This window comes from Colias philodice, chromosome 27 (genome assembly GCF_061535455.1).
Source record: "Colias philodice isolate Cphi_HAF_F1 chromosome 27, ilColPhil1 Martin Lab GWU primary, whole genome shotgun sequence".
In the NCBI taxonomy this organism is placed as follows: Eukaryota; Metazoa; Arthropoda; class Insecta; order Lepidoptera; family Pieridae; genus Colias; species Colias philodice.
The window spans coordinates 6,149,348-6,164,454 of record NC_143112.1 but is presented as its reverse complement, the minus strand read 5'-3'; the positions used below and the strand labels follow the sequence as shown (position 1 = coordinate 6,164,454).

Genomic DNA, 15,107 nt, shown 5'->3' with positions numbered 1-15,107 from the left:
GGTATTATCCTTTTTATGATTTTATATGCCCTCAGTTTCAATTCTTTAAAAATCTATTTCTACCTTCTCTTTGTTTTTCAGATATTGTGAGTGAACTATTTGTCTCACAGACTTTGTTCTATGCTCTAATGAAAGAAAATTAAATGCACTACAACTTTATTATACGACCTTCTCATAGAACGAGCGGTTTTTGCCAATATTTTGCTTCAAACGGGAGCAAAACTAAAAATTTCAATATTTCGGGAAAAATGAACCATCTTCGAATGGCCACAGTTTAGTCGCTATAAGATTTAGAGAGCTTTAATTAGACTTAAATTGTTGCAAATTTAATAACCTTAATTTATGTACTGAATGATACTTGTCGGAAACGCATAGTTTATGACTTTTAGAGCAAAAAGTGAAAAAAGTCCAAAATTTTCGCAGTTTATTATTTGCGTATAATCTTTTTTCCTACTTTCCCAAATTTTGTAATTTTGTTAATTACCTATCCTGCAAATGAAAAGTATTATTCTTTTTATGATTTTATATGCTCTCAGTTTCAATTCTTTAAAAATCTATTTCTACCTTCTTTTTGTTTTTCAGATATTGTGTGTGAAATATTTGTCTCACAGACTTTGTTCTATGCTCTTATGAAAGAAAATTAAATGCACCACAACTTTATTATACGAATTTCTCATAGAACGAGCGGTTTTTGCCAATATTTTGCTTCAAACGGGAGCAAAACTAAAAATTTCAATATTTCGGGAAAAATGAACCATCTTCGAATGGCCACAGTTTAGTCGTTATAAGGTTTAGAGAGCTGCGGTTAGGCTTAAATTGTTGCAAATTTAATAACCTTAATTTATGTACTGAATCATACTTGTCGGAAACGCATAGTTTATGACTTTTAGAGCAAAAAGTGAAAAAAGTCCAAAATTTTCGCAGTTTATCACGTGGTGCGCAGCGAGCACAACTTTTTCGAAGTTGCAAATTGGGATTTACATCACCCTAACTGATCCAAACAACATACCAAAAATTCAAATCTACATCGTGCTTTGCGAATTCAATGTTAATTTCCACTGGCCTAACATGTCTTTTTCGTTTATCTAGTTCATATTTATCAGTTTATATTATTTAAAATCAATTTATATTATATAATACTAATATTAAAAATGCGAAAGTTGTGAGGATGTATGTGTATGTTTGTTACTCTTCACGCAAATACTACTGAACCGATTACTTTGAAATTAAGCACATAAATGGTAACTTAAATTAACACAGGATTTTATCCCGGAAATTCCACGGGAATGTGAACATATGCGGGTTTTTCTTTGAAAACGCGGACGAATCGAATCGAATAAGTACATAATATTAATAAGTAGGTATTTATTTAAAATTATTATCAGCCATCTGATTTCCGTAACACAAGCGAAAGCTTAGTATGGGATTAGATCGTGCCGTGTGTGAAAATTGTCATGAAATATTCCTGAAATATGTAATAATAAATCGTTTTTTCTACAGGGTGCATTTTAAAGCGACATCAGAGGATGACTACGCAGATTTCACATGTGAGGCCCGTCATGAAGCCCTCCATAGAGATTCACCAATGCGAAGTACTATACAACTTAGTGTGCTATGTAAGTAATTATTTAATTTATAATTACATTTTTAGATTACTTTTAATATAAAAATACATTAGCGATGAAGAAGAAGTTGATTTTCTCTTGTAGGTTAAGGGATACTTCACTTAAAAAGTTATATAATACAAATATTTTAAAAGTGATTAAATGATTTTCTAATAAAAAATAGGTAAGTATATCTTTTTGTTGTTAAACTATTTTTTACGTAATCAGCGCAAGTAAAACTATAATTTCTATCAAGCATAGTACTTCGGATACGGGACACCCTGTATATGTATTTTATTTAACACTAGCGGTCCGCCCCGGCTTCGCCCGTGGTACATGTTTACGTTTTCTCTACATAAGAACCATCCTCGTACTTCAAGGAATATAATAAAAAAAGAATTATCGAAATCGGTTCAGCCGTTCTCGAGTTATGCGCTTACCAACACATTTTGCGATTAATTTTTATATATAAGAAGATATATGAGCAAATATATCACCAAATTTCAAATAATTGCCAAGTTATATATAATTTGGGAACTAAATATAAACGAGTAATCCAAAAACAACTCAGTATGGGGTATCCTAATTTTGTTACAGACAACGCGGGGGCCTGAAGATTTATTTAGGTTACCTATAGACTATAAGCTATTTCTAATTGGTTTTATGATATTTTGTTTTAATAATCCATACTAATAATATAAATGCGAAAGTAACTCTGTCTGTCTGTCTGTTACTCAATCACGCCTAAACTACTGAACCAATTTGCATGAAATTTGGTATGGAGATATTTTGATACCCGAGAAAGGACATAGGCTACCTTTTATTGCGAAATATGTACCACGGGCGAAGCCGCGGCGGACCGCTAGTTTACAATATATCTATGATAGACATTGCGAATAGTTTAGTTTTTATGAAAATGAATACAAGATGACGATTTTACATACTTACTTTGGTATAAGTACTTGGTAGATATTTGTATGACGAAATTCGGAAGACATTTGATCATTGTTCTAAGAAAAGAATTCAGTAATAATGATATTATGTGCAATTCAGTTGGTATATTTACCTAACAAAATGATGTAATTTCAAATCCAAATCATTTCCATTAATAATCAATTTTAAAACATATTGTAAGTCAATTTAAAAATACATGCAATTTATAAATAAAGAATCACATTTTTCACAAGTATTGTACCAGTCTTCTTTAAAACAATCCCCAGTACGCTCATAATATTCCACACCACAAAAACGCCATAGATTAGACAAGATAAAACGCAGACGCGGCATTCCAATTTGTTACCTCCAAGTAATTGTATCATAACGACAAGATGAGTGAATCCCACATCTAATCCCACTCCTAATCCCACTCCTAATCCCAAATAAGTGACGCCATTCATAACCAGCCATTTCTTACGTCCAAGTGACATTTTCTTATGTCCAACTCATATTTTTCTTGGACAATTAAATTTTACGAGCACTGATTCACTCCATTGTCTTTGGTTTTGTTTTGATAATATTTCGTCTGGGACGTTAATTTTTATTTCGGTACTTTCCGTTTTTGTGGGAGGTTGTCATTTGTACTGTGATGTAAGAAGTTAATCTATGGAATATGCTAGATAAATTTGAGAAATGCTTTGTGAATGTGATAGTTCGATTATAGAAATTTAATGCACCTGGAAATGTTATTTGCCTATAATTGAACACAATTATCATAAAACAGATATTAAGGCCATCTTCCATACTACAGTATTTCAAATCTACTGGACTAATTTAAATATACAGGGTGTCCCACTATTGGTATACTAAGCGCGATGGGCCTTGTAGTTTTGCATACACTGATCACGTAAAAAATACTTAAAGAACAAAATTACGTCAAAAATTTTTTGTTAAATTTTTCCTGAAAATCCATGTTTTCTTCTCTAGCTTCGCGCAGCCGGCATATACCGCTTATATAATGTGAGCATTTTGTCTATGAAAACATAATCTTAAACGATACCTGACATGCGGGTGGCAAAGTTGGGCGGGTTGCTTGTTTTGGGTGTACAAAATAGAGTTTTAAGAATTCATCTATTTGAAAAAAAATGCGTCTGGAATTTTATAAGTATTTTTTACGTACTCAGCGTATCCAAAACTATAACCTCCTTTGAGCATAGTATACCAACAGTGGGACACCCTGTATATGCATGCAATAAGCGATATGCGATAGACCAGTTAATGCAAATTTGATACTTTTACATAGAATAAATAACTGAATATCTGGATAAAAAATTTGTCAGTCTACACCAAATACGAATCTATACGAAAAAACTGCAAGCTAATGATTTCAAATAACCATACCGGAGTACTGGGTAAACGCAGCACGGTGGGTATAACGAGCAAACCATTACAGTCTAGTGTCGTTCGACCTATGAATTATTGAACTACTATAAGCGATCGACTGTTGATTCGGCCTGTTACGTAATTGTTATTCTGCTCATCTCTTGAGCATTGGGGCCGTATCCAATGTGTTGAATTAATGAATGCGTCTGTTAATTGGGCATTGATGTTTTATTTTTTTAATGAGGGTAGGTAGATATTCAGAAGGGTTGTATCGATAATATTCGTTATTTCATATTGTAATTATTTTGATCAAAAAACTAAACCGATTTCAAATAGGCAGAACTTGACAAAATTTATATTGATCACATGGGAGGTACCCACTTTGAAATATAAAAAGAATCATCAAAATCGACTCAACCAGTCGAATCTTCTGCGCTTCTTTAAAAAAAACAGTTGATTTTATTATCAGCTCTAAGATTGTATGTTTATTCGACACTATCGTCTTGTAAAAATAAATTACGATTAATTCTAATACTACAGTATAAAATAACATCAAAAGCATCAAATCTTTTTCACTTTTTAAAATGTAAAATCACACGCTAACAAGGTGCAGGGTGGGAGATAATTAATAATTCATAGGCGAGGCTCCCGTCACAAAATATACTTTGCAATTCCGAACTGTTTGGACAGGCGGGGACAGGCCAAAATGTACCCTGCTATATTCGATATAAATATTTATGGTTTGCATGCATTTTAGTGTTAGATTTGGCTTTTCCGCGCGTAATGATGTGAGGGTACTGTAGTTGTGTGTACTATGTTCTTTTGTGTGACTGTTTTTATTTCAACATCTATATGATTATAATGAGTTGAATATTAATATTAAATCTTTTAATTTGTTTATTTATCATATTTGCGGTATATAACTTCTATAGTTGATTTTAAATGAAAATTATTGTGGGTTCCTTCACAGATAATATATTATCAAATAAAATATATTTTTGATATGATATTAGATACATTAGTTAAAAATTAAACTCGTTCTTTTTCTTTAATATAATAAAACATTACAAGATTAAATAACAAAATGTATTTTTCCGTTTCTCAGTTACGTATAGATATTCAAAATGCCGCCAGCTAATAGGCCATTATGTGAACATATACAGCGTGTGTCATGGATGCTAAATTCCATCAGCCTGTATAATTACATGGATGTTTTCTTTCCCCTATACTCGGGTTACCCAGTGATGTGCGTGTGTCGATAAAAATTGTAGCTGTTTTATGTAAAGGAAATTATTCATGCTTTTTCGGTAGGTATTAAATGTGTTATGTATTTGAAGTAAATTGCAAAATTAATATGTAGGTTGGTAAATTATGTGTACTGACATTACAGTTTTTTTTAAATTCATTCTCTTGTATTAATTTGTTTTCAATAAGCACGTCATTTTAAAGATTTTAGTTAAAAGTTTAATAGTGTAAACTATTTTGCTAAACTTTCGTCCGTTTTGAGTTAATCTACGCAATAATAAATGTTATCTGATCTAAATTTATAAATATAAATTTATAAATCTGTTATCTGATCTGTTTCTAATAAAATTAATCATAATCGGTTCAACTGCTTTGATGTGAAAAGGAAATATAAATGTAAGTAGTCCCTTCCAAACCATCGATACAATTCGATCGACATTACGCACATCACTAGCACAAAGAGAGGAATGCAAAAAGAAGCGAACTGTAACACAAAAGTGTTTAGGTTGTCGCAAAAAAGATTTCGAATATCTGGGGGGTGGTGAGTGTTGAGATTTATGTTAAAATAAGTTCTTTTTTGTTAGTATTAAATTTTATCTTTATACTTTAGGAATTTTCTTCATTAAAGTATAGAAAATAAAAAATTAACGGATTTTAAACACGTCTAATTTTTTACTAGCTTTTCGTCGCGGTTTCGCCCGCGTTGTCTAAAACTCAACTAATTCTAAACCGCAGTGTTAATGTATTTGACACCTTCCTCGAGAACCATGCTATTCATTAGTGAAAACAGAAAGAAAATAGGTCCAGTCGTTTTTGACTTTATACCGAGCAGACAGCCAGACGTGACGGACTTTTTTATCATATTTATATCGTTTTTTCCAACAGACAAATATATTTTAATAATGTATTTTTTTTTTTATTACGATATGGGATACGGCTAATCTCTGAAAGAGCAGTACGTTTCTTGGCTTTTTATATTTTTCTTCTATATTTAGTGTATTTTCAGACATTTTTAGAAATAATCCGTCTTAACTGGTAGTAAATAATTACTAAAGTTAATTAATTTAAGAGCTATGTTGTTATAAGTGACTATTCTCGTAACTCGCGCTACAAAGACACGCTAATACGGGACCGCCTATCACACCGTTTTGTAAGTACCGATATGGTGAACTTTGCACACTTGCTTGTGTTTTATTTCTTTTTCTTCTAACGTTTGAACATCGATCTTCAAAACTGTTAACCATAATAATAAGTGTATTTAAAAAGAAATACAACACAACGGATTAAAATCACGCGCTAATTTATGAAGTATGACTCATTTTGTTTGGAAAATGTATCTACTCAATACCAAAGAAACGAATAGTTAAAAAAGCATCGTGAAAAATATTGCAAAATATTTATTTTTAGAGCAGTCTAATTTGCGTGGATCATCTACTAGTAGTAGTAGATTAGTTGTAAGTTAGCATACATATAATGGAATTCAATACTAATGAAATAGTATGATTTCAACCATCATCTGTTACAATTCGGTGTGATAGAAGGTTCTAGAACAATAACTGTATAATTACAAACATAAACATACAGCTTTAGAAATTCGTGCGCTCAGTTAAATTATTATGTTTACATTCAAGTTGACTGGGAACGTCCTTTGCACCAAATGTGAAGTAAATTAACTTAAAATTTAACGGTTTAACGCGATCAACTAAAAATCGTTTTTAGTTGGTTTAAAAAACATATTAAACAAATTATTTGAGACTGATGATAAATAGTTATTGTTTTTTGTCCGATCTTTTCACATTTTTAGGGTAAAAGTGGTAAATTCTATAACAAAATAGAATGGGAATAGAATGGGTGAACATTTTGCATCATAATAGATATTATATATACAGTTAAATACCCAGTTATTAACTAGATACTCGTATGTCTCTTCTAAACAAATTTCATTAGCATTTGACATTAAGAAAATTAAAACAAGTTGAACTCTGGTATTTTATCACGATTTCAAAGAAAACATTTTGTACAGACGCGTAGAGAAGTGTTTAGTGACATCGCAGTAAATAAGGTTTCCCTTTTGAGAAAAATGACTCGACCTTTTAAATTAAACGTGCAATTTTAAAAATTAAACCCTCCTTTAGGGTTCGCTGAGAAATGGCGTCTTGACGGCGGAGAGAAAGGAAATTATTACGGAGTTTAAAGTCTCAACTTCAATATTAAGTTGGGAAATTAAAAATTTACAAGTGTTTTTATGTAGTTTCCTTGAGTTTTATTTTACGATGGCTTTGTATGGAGATAAAATAAATTGCTTCAATTCTATTATAAACAATGGAGTGGCTCAGTGGCGAGGACCTCGAGCTTCGAATCGATAGGTCGAGTTTTCGGGAAAAACGAACGCGCAAGAGATGATTGATAATTAAATTTATTGCGATAAAAACGCGTTAAAATTGATGTAAGTCTTATTTCTAACGTTATTTTTAATTGTATTAAAGTAATAACATCTCAATTAAAGCTACTTCATGCTATTACCAAAATTATTTCATCACATCTAGTGATGTATCAGAATTACAAATTATACCGCATATAATATTAATAGTTTCTAAAGTGTTAGCTTAAATAATTTATAGTCTGCGAAATACGAATAGCTAGGGTAGATACTTATAGGTAAACCTTAAATATCGATTAACAGTTATCTTGAAATAAACAGAATCCTTAATATTATTAATAGACAATCAGACTAAATGATACTTTCAATAAATGCTTCATCTATTATAAATATATTTCATTTGCTGAATGTTACTCTAACAAAAGCTCGCATTTGTAAGAAAGTTTAGGCAGAGATAGATTACAGTCTGGATTAGCATATAAACATTTCCTACAGGTACCACAAAGTTAAAGTCAGTTAGTTTTCAAATAAGTAAAAAGCATTTTATGAGAACAGAAAAATTAGACTTTTAAAGGATAAAAAAATTCTATCAGGGGTCCGAATTTGAAAATTTTCAGTGCAGTAAATATTATAGACGATAGAAACTTTGATATTATAATGTCACGACTAAAATCTAGCTAAATTTAAACATAGGTACCCCTATAAAACACTTGTAAAAGAAAGCAAACAGTTAAACCGGGTGATATCTCAGCAATATACGGCGCCTGTCCGCAAACTCATTAAATTCGTTTCACGCTTAGCCGTTTCACTATTTACACTGTCCTTTGAAGCTCTCAAAAGGAAGATTTTGTTTAACTTCCGAGACCTCATTGTAATGAGTTTTTAATATTATTTTTTTAGTCGCTCAACATTTTTGCACGCGACTGTATTTTTTCGTTAAATCTTTTGTTCATTGTTTGTATTGTTATATTTTTCGATGAATTTTCGATAATTTCAATGGCTTTATGACTATGAAATTTGTTCGCTTTTTATGTAAAGGATTATTGTTTAATTGTATGATTTTTAACGGTATTGTCTGTTTATGGAAATAATGGTATTTTTTTTGCTCGATCATCGTTGACTGCTGGTTACTTGATATATCTCATTTCAATAGGACGTGCGTTTATTTATTTGTTTTAGGTACTAAATCTTTACAATCACTAAAATTATTTAACTATTTGTTACGCCTTATATAATTATTATCACAACATATTATAAAACAAAGTGATCCGTTGCGTCTGTCTGTCATCGATAATCTCAAATTACTGCATTGATTTTAATTTTGATTTCACAAATGTATAACGTAGTTCTCGAGGAAGATTTTAGTATACAAATTTGAGCACGCAGGCGAAGCTGTGGGCGGAAAGCTAGCAATAAAACATATAATCATTTCAAGAAGTAATCTTTCATTGCAATACTATATTATAAGTTATAACCCATTGAGCCCCGAACGGCCCGATCGGTCCACGACACAATAGATTTTCTATTGTGTCTGTGATTCCGGGGCCTGAGTTAATAAGTACACCTTAGAAAGGTCTACCCATCCATTACCCGACCGCGTCTAACCACCCCTACCTTTCCAGATCCTCCAGGAGCGCCCTACATAGAGGGCTACGCGGAAGGCGAGACGGTCCGCCGGGGGCAGAGCCTCGAGCTGGTGTGCAGGAGTCGGGGCGGGAATCCGCCCGCCCAGCTTATTTGGTACAAGAATGGAGAGCAGATACGGATGGCTTACAGGTTAGTTTAAATTCATTGTTCAATGATAATGTGTAGGTATTTAGTAGATATAAAAATGAAAGCAGGTTAGAGGTTCGTTTTTGAGTAATTATTTAATAGTGATAAAATTGTTTTTGAAAAATATTTGATTATTAATGTAGTGGAAATTGAAATAGCAAAAATTAAACATTATGTACTGCAGGTAAATTTCGCCTAATTTTTAATGTCGCCATTAATTTTCGATTTTTTCGTCTTTGAATTGATAGAAAGTAAACTAAACTACTGATGGAAAAACTGTGCTTAAAAAAAGGTGAGGATTCAGAACTACACGATTATGCAAACTTTAAATAGACTTATTTTATCAGTATAGGTATCATCTATCTGCATAATCACTGCTACAATATAATGTATAAAGCATCAACTACGAGTATTATGTAAAAGAACCAAATATATAGTTAAAATTCCACGACATGTAAATGATGTAACATAACATACACCTTGTCCAGCGTTCTGGATTTTATACTGAAGACTTGTATACACCCAATGTGTTGCGCATACCGGGTTTGGCACTCGAGCTGAGCACTCGTGCTTAGCAAGAGCGCCCTACCTGCCGTCTATTGTTCTCCGTAGAGACGGGGGACCGCTACCTGAGATTCGCCGAAAGGCAAATTCCGGGAAGTGACCCGCGCCTTTGTTGTGAACAATAGCGACCGATAAGCGACCGGTCCCACCCCGCCTGCTCAGGTAGTTTACTACCTGGTCAGTCGCGGTGCAACCGCAGCTGCACTCGCAGCGTACAACTAACTTTCTTGTTTCTCGACGCGCCAGTCGCGGTTTCTCCGTTGCCCACCTAACGGTGTCAAACGGGCTTCGGAGAAATTAACACCATCCGGTGGAAGTATCTGTGGGGCGCAGATACCGCACGTTTGTATAAACGGCGTACAGCCTCACCGCTTCGGGAGCTTTTCGGTGACTGTGAGTCCGGGGTCCTCTTAGTAGGCACTGCCACGGCGGGCAGGTACTCCAACTGCTCGCTAGCGCCCGGACTCGGCCGAAAACTACTCCTGACGGGTCCACGTCACGCTTTCGCAGGGGGTCACTCCAAGACCCCTGCGAACTGATAGGTAGTGACAACCTCACCCCGCTATCACCAGCGGGACGCACCAAACACACCACACACACATACATACGTGTAGGCACACAACCCCCCCCCCCGCCCGGAAGCGGGGAGGGCCGCTAGGACGACGATTAGGAAAAATAAAAACCGTTAGGATGTCCGATTCGTTGGAGGACCTAGATATAAAAGCCTTTATGGCTTTCTTAGTCAGGGAGAACCCGGAGGTGCTGGATGCATTTAAAGCACACAGCGCCGCCGGGGCTCAAAAACTTGCCGCGCCCGTTGCGCAACCGTTAAGGGACTCTCCTGAGTCCCCACCGCTGTCCCCAGTGGCAGTCGAAGCGGGGTTCGAAGCCCCGACCGTTATGGAGTGCGAGAGCGCTCCAGAGTCAGAGTCAATAGCTTCAGAGGCGGAGTCCTCAAATTCGTCAGACGGTTTCGAAACCGTTACAAATAAAAAGAGACGCAAACTAAAAAATGCTGCTCCGCCCGCCAAACGGAACGCGACCGTTCGCGATTCCGCGCGCGCCGAGCCTAGCCGTGCGCCCCCCGCCCCTCAGGCATCCGCCCCTCAGGCACCCGAAGGCCCGACCGCGGGCAACGCCGCGACGCGTAAACCGCCCTCCCCTCCCCCCGTCTACGTGAGGGATAAGTCCGCGTGGCTGAAGATCTCAGCCTACCTAGACAATGAAGGTATCCCCTTCAAAGCTCGTCCAACTAAGGACAACATTCGAGTTCAGTTATTAACGTCTACCCATCACAGGGTTTTCACTTCATATTTAAGAGACCAAAACATAGGCGGTCATTCGTTCCCCCTTCCGGAGGAACGCTCTTTAAGAGTCGTTATAAAAGGGATCCCCAAAGAGATCTCTGCCGATCAAGTCTTCAATGACTTGAAAGACCAAGGTTTCCCTGTGCAGGAGTGCTTCCGCATGCACAATAGAATCACTAAAGCACCATATGACATGGTCCTCGCGGTCCTAGATCGTACCCCGAAGGGTAAAGACATTTTTAAAATGCGGCATTGCTGCAAACTTTCAGGGCTCAAGGTGGAAACACCCGACTCCCACAGCTATATTAGACAGTGTCATCGCTGTCAACTTTACGGGCACTCTGCTCGTAACTGTTTTTCGCGGCCTCGCTGCGTCAAATGTTTAGGCGACCACGGCACGGAGGATTGCACGAGGTCCAAAGATTTGCCTAATGAGGATCCACCGTCCTGCGTACTATGTGAGACTTCGGGTCACCCCGCGAACTACCGGGGTTGCCCGAAGGCTCCCAAACACAGGGCGGGGGGTCGCCAGAAGGCGAATAAACCTCGCGGGATCGCCCGCGCCGGGGCTCAACCCCCACAACCAAAGCCGGTCTTTATACCGGCTCCACCTCCCAAGACAAACGCTTGGACGAAACCTCCGTCACTAGTGACGCAGGCCCAGTCGAGCGTGGCGGTGCCGCCTTCAGCGGCTCCCGCTATACATATAGCACCGAAGCCCTCAGCTAAAGTGCACACACCCGAATTAGACTTGCCTGACGAGTCTATCGCAAACCTCGTTTACTTAATGAATTATATCCATGAAATCAACTTTGATGAGGTAAATCTAGTTGCAAACCAACTTAGGAATGCCAAAAGCAGCCTAGAGAGAATCCATATATTAGCAGCTCATAGGGAGTTGGTAATAAAACTTAACAAGACTCCCTAATGGCTACCACAAGTAGAATTAAACCTAGAGCGATCTCCGTAGTTACTTTTAACGCGGACGGCCTTCTCAAACAGACTAACTTAGTTAGGGACTTTGTCACTAGACGGCGTGTCGATGTGCTAGTAATGCAAGAGACATTCCTTAAGCCTTTTAACCGCAATCCGCGAATCGCCAACTACATGTTGGTGCGTAACGACCGCGTAAACAGCCCCTTAGGCGGCACCCTTATATATTACAGAAGGGCCTTGCACTGCACGCCCATCGACACGCCGCCTCTAATTAACTTAGAAGCCACAGTGATCAAGGTGTCTATGACCGGTCATCAACCCGTCATAATCGCCTCGGTCTATCTCTCACCGTCAAAGGCAATCTTGGAGAGCGATCTCAGAGCCTTGCTTGCACTGGGCGACTCGGTCATTCTGGCCGGCGACCTCAACTGCAAGCACTGGAACTGGAATAGCTCCTACGAGAATGCCAATGGCAAACGACTAGACCGACTGACTGACCTACTTAACGTCACGATTGTAGGCCCCTTAGAACCGACTCACTTTCCGAAGAACACGGGACACAGACAGGACGTGCTCGATGTGGCGGTGATGCGGAACGTGACGCTACAGTTGCGCTCCGTTGAAACGTTGCACGAGCTCGACTCTGATCACAGGCCCGTGTTGTTCGAACTGGGTCCCCCCGATAGCACCACCGTAGAGTACATGACGAAGGTAGACTGGCGAAAGTTGCACGAGGCCTTACAGCCCGTCGACTCGCCAGAACTGGAGTCTGTACCTGACAAAATCGACACGGTCGTAGAGGCGCTCGACGCGGTCTCCTCGGTCACCAGCCACATTCAATCCAAGATTGAATACGCGTCCCGGCGGGTCCCCGTTGGCCTCGGCCACCGGTTGGATCTGCCCCCGGACGTACGAAGGCTGGTGGGCGATAAGAACGCGGCGACGCGCGCCTACGACCGAGCACCGACAGACGAAAACCGTAGAATACTTCGTTCCTTACAGAGAGAGGTAAGAGAGCGAATTCACGAATTACGCAACGAGCGGTGGGACTCTTTACTTAGCGATCTCTCTCCCTCGCACACTGCCTACTGGCGGCTTGCGAGGACTCTCAAATCTGATGGTATTGCCGCCACGCCACCGCTCATTCGCCCTGACCAACCTCCCGCTTTTGACGATTTTGAGAAGGCCGAATGCTTAGCTGACAGTTTAGAGGAACAATGCTCCCCCAATCTCGACATGACCGACTCGACTCACATTAACGTAGTTAATCAAGAGATCGCACGTTTTACCGAAACCCCTCGTATCGATGCCGAGCCCTTGTCACCAACGACGGCCACCGAAGTAAAATCACTCATCAAGTCACTTGCCAATAGGAAGTCCCCAGGCGGAGACTCTATTCCCAATAGAGCTCTAAAAAGCCTGCCGCCCGCCCTTATCGCTCTCCTAGTAGCCACCTTCAATTGTCTCCTGGCCAATTGTACCTTCCCCGCTAAGTGGAAGGAAGCAATTGTGATCGGGATCCACAAACCGGGCAAACCCCGGAACGTGGCATCTAGTTACCGTCCCATCAGTCTCCTCAGCTCTCTGGGGAAAATCTATGAGAGAATCATCTCCAAACGCCTCTGGGACGCAGTCATTGCCAAAAAGCTGCTCCCGGACGAACAATTCGGCTTTAGGAGAGCTCACTCATGTCCTCACCAAGTACACCGCATCACGGAGTACATTCTCGCGGGCCTCACCCGCCTCACACCCCACAGAACGGGAGCGGTCTTCTTTGACGTAGCGAAGGCGTTCGACAAGGTCTGGCACAACGGTTTGATTTACAAACTGTACACTCTCGGCGTGCCAGACAGTCTCGTGTTCATCATACGAGACTACTTGTCTAACCGGTCCTTCCGCTACAGACTAGACGGCACGCTCTCGTCTTCACGTCCCATCCAGGCCGGAGTCCCTCAGGGCTCCGTCTTGTCGCCCCTCCTATTCGCGCTATACACTAGCGACATCCCTAAGCACGATAAAGTGCAACTATCCCTCTTCGCGGACGACACGGCACTCTACGTGTCGAGTCCATACCGCAAAAGAATAACTCCACTCCTACAATCCGCGACCGATGCACTAGGCAAATGGTTTCGCAAATGGGGTATCACTGTGAACCCCGACAAGAGCGCCGCCGTGCTCTTCAGGCGCGGCGGCCCCGAGGCCATAGATAGTGTCAAACTCTATGGCCAAGTCATTCCGTGGCAAAAGCACACCAAATTCTTAGGCGTCACTCTAGACGCACACATGTCATTTAAAGCCCACATTAAGGCAGTCCGTAAGAAAGCCAGCTATGTTCTTAGCCGGCTCTATTACCTTATAAACAGTCGCAGTAAAATGTCCCTTAGACATAAGGTGACACTTTACAAAACGGTGGTCCGTCCTATCCTCACTTATAGTAGTGTAGTTTTCGCGCATTGCGCCCCCAGCTCCATACACAAGCTCCAGACGATTCAGTCGCGGTTCATGAGAACGGCGACTGGAGCGCCCTGGTTCGTGCGTAACGTGGACCTACATAGGGACCTAGAACTCCCCACCATAGCCCAATGGATGAAGCAAGCGTCTAAGCGCTACTTCGACAAGGCTAAAAACCACCCCAACCCATTGGTGACAAAGGCCATCGCATACGTCGCGAATCCCGATCCCACTCGTCGTCGCAGGCGGCCAAGACACGTCTTGGACGACTCCGACGACGACATTACCAAAGCCAACGCACGGCTAGACTCGGCGATTGAAGTCCAACGTCGAACCAACCGCGACACCGCACACACCACAGCAGAAAGCGTACACCGTCTTCGCCGGCGAAGACGAGGTCCCTTGTTCCGCGTTCCCGCGCCCACCCGGGTGAGCGCCCGTCCGATTAGGGCCCTTCTGGCCTCCTCCACTCAAGCGACAGCTCAAGCCGAGGTTCGTGGTCCCCGTCAAGGGGGGACGCCCTTGTGC

General features: G+C 39.8%; 1 protein-coding gene across 1 annotated transcript in view; it reads left to right on the top strand.

The window, feature by feature from the left end:
- Positions 1 to 15,107, top strand: part of sns (nephrin adhesion molecule sticks and stones) — a 207,634-nt gene that overhangs the window by 127,981 nt on the left and 64,546 nt on the right. Inside the window, exons 7-8 of the mRNA XM_089711862.1 lie at positions 1,501 to 1,616; positions 9,171 to 9,324. Coding sequence (XP_089567988.1) covers positions 1,501 to 1,616; positions 9,171 to 9,324 — 270 coding nt within the window. The remainder of the gene's footprint in view (positions 1 to 1,500; positions 1,617 to 9,170; positions 9,325 to 15,107) is intronic.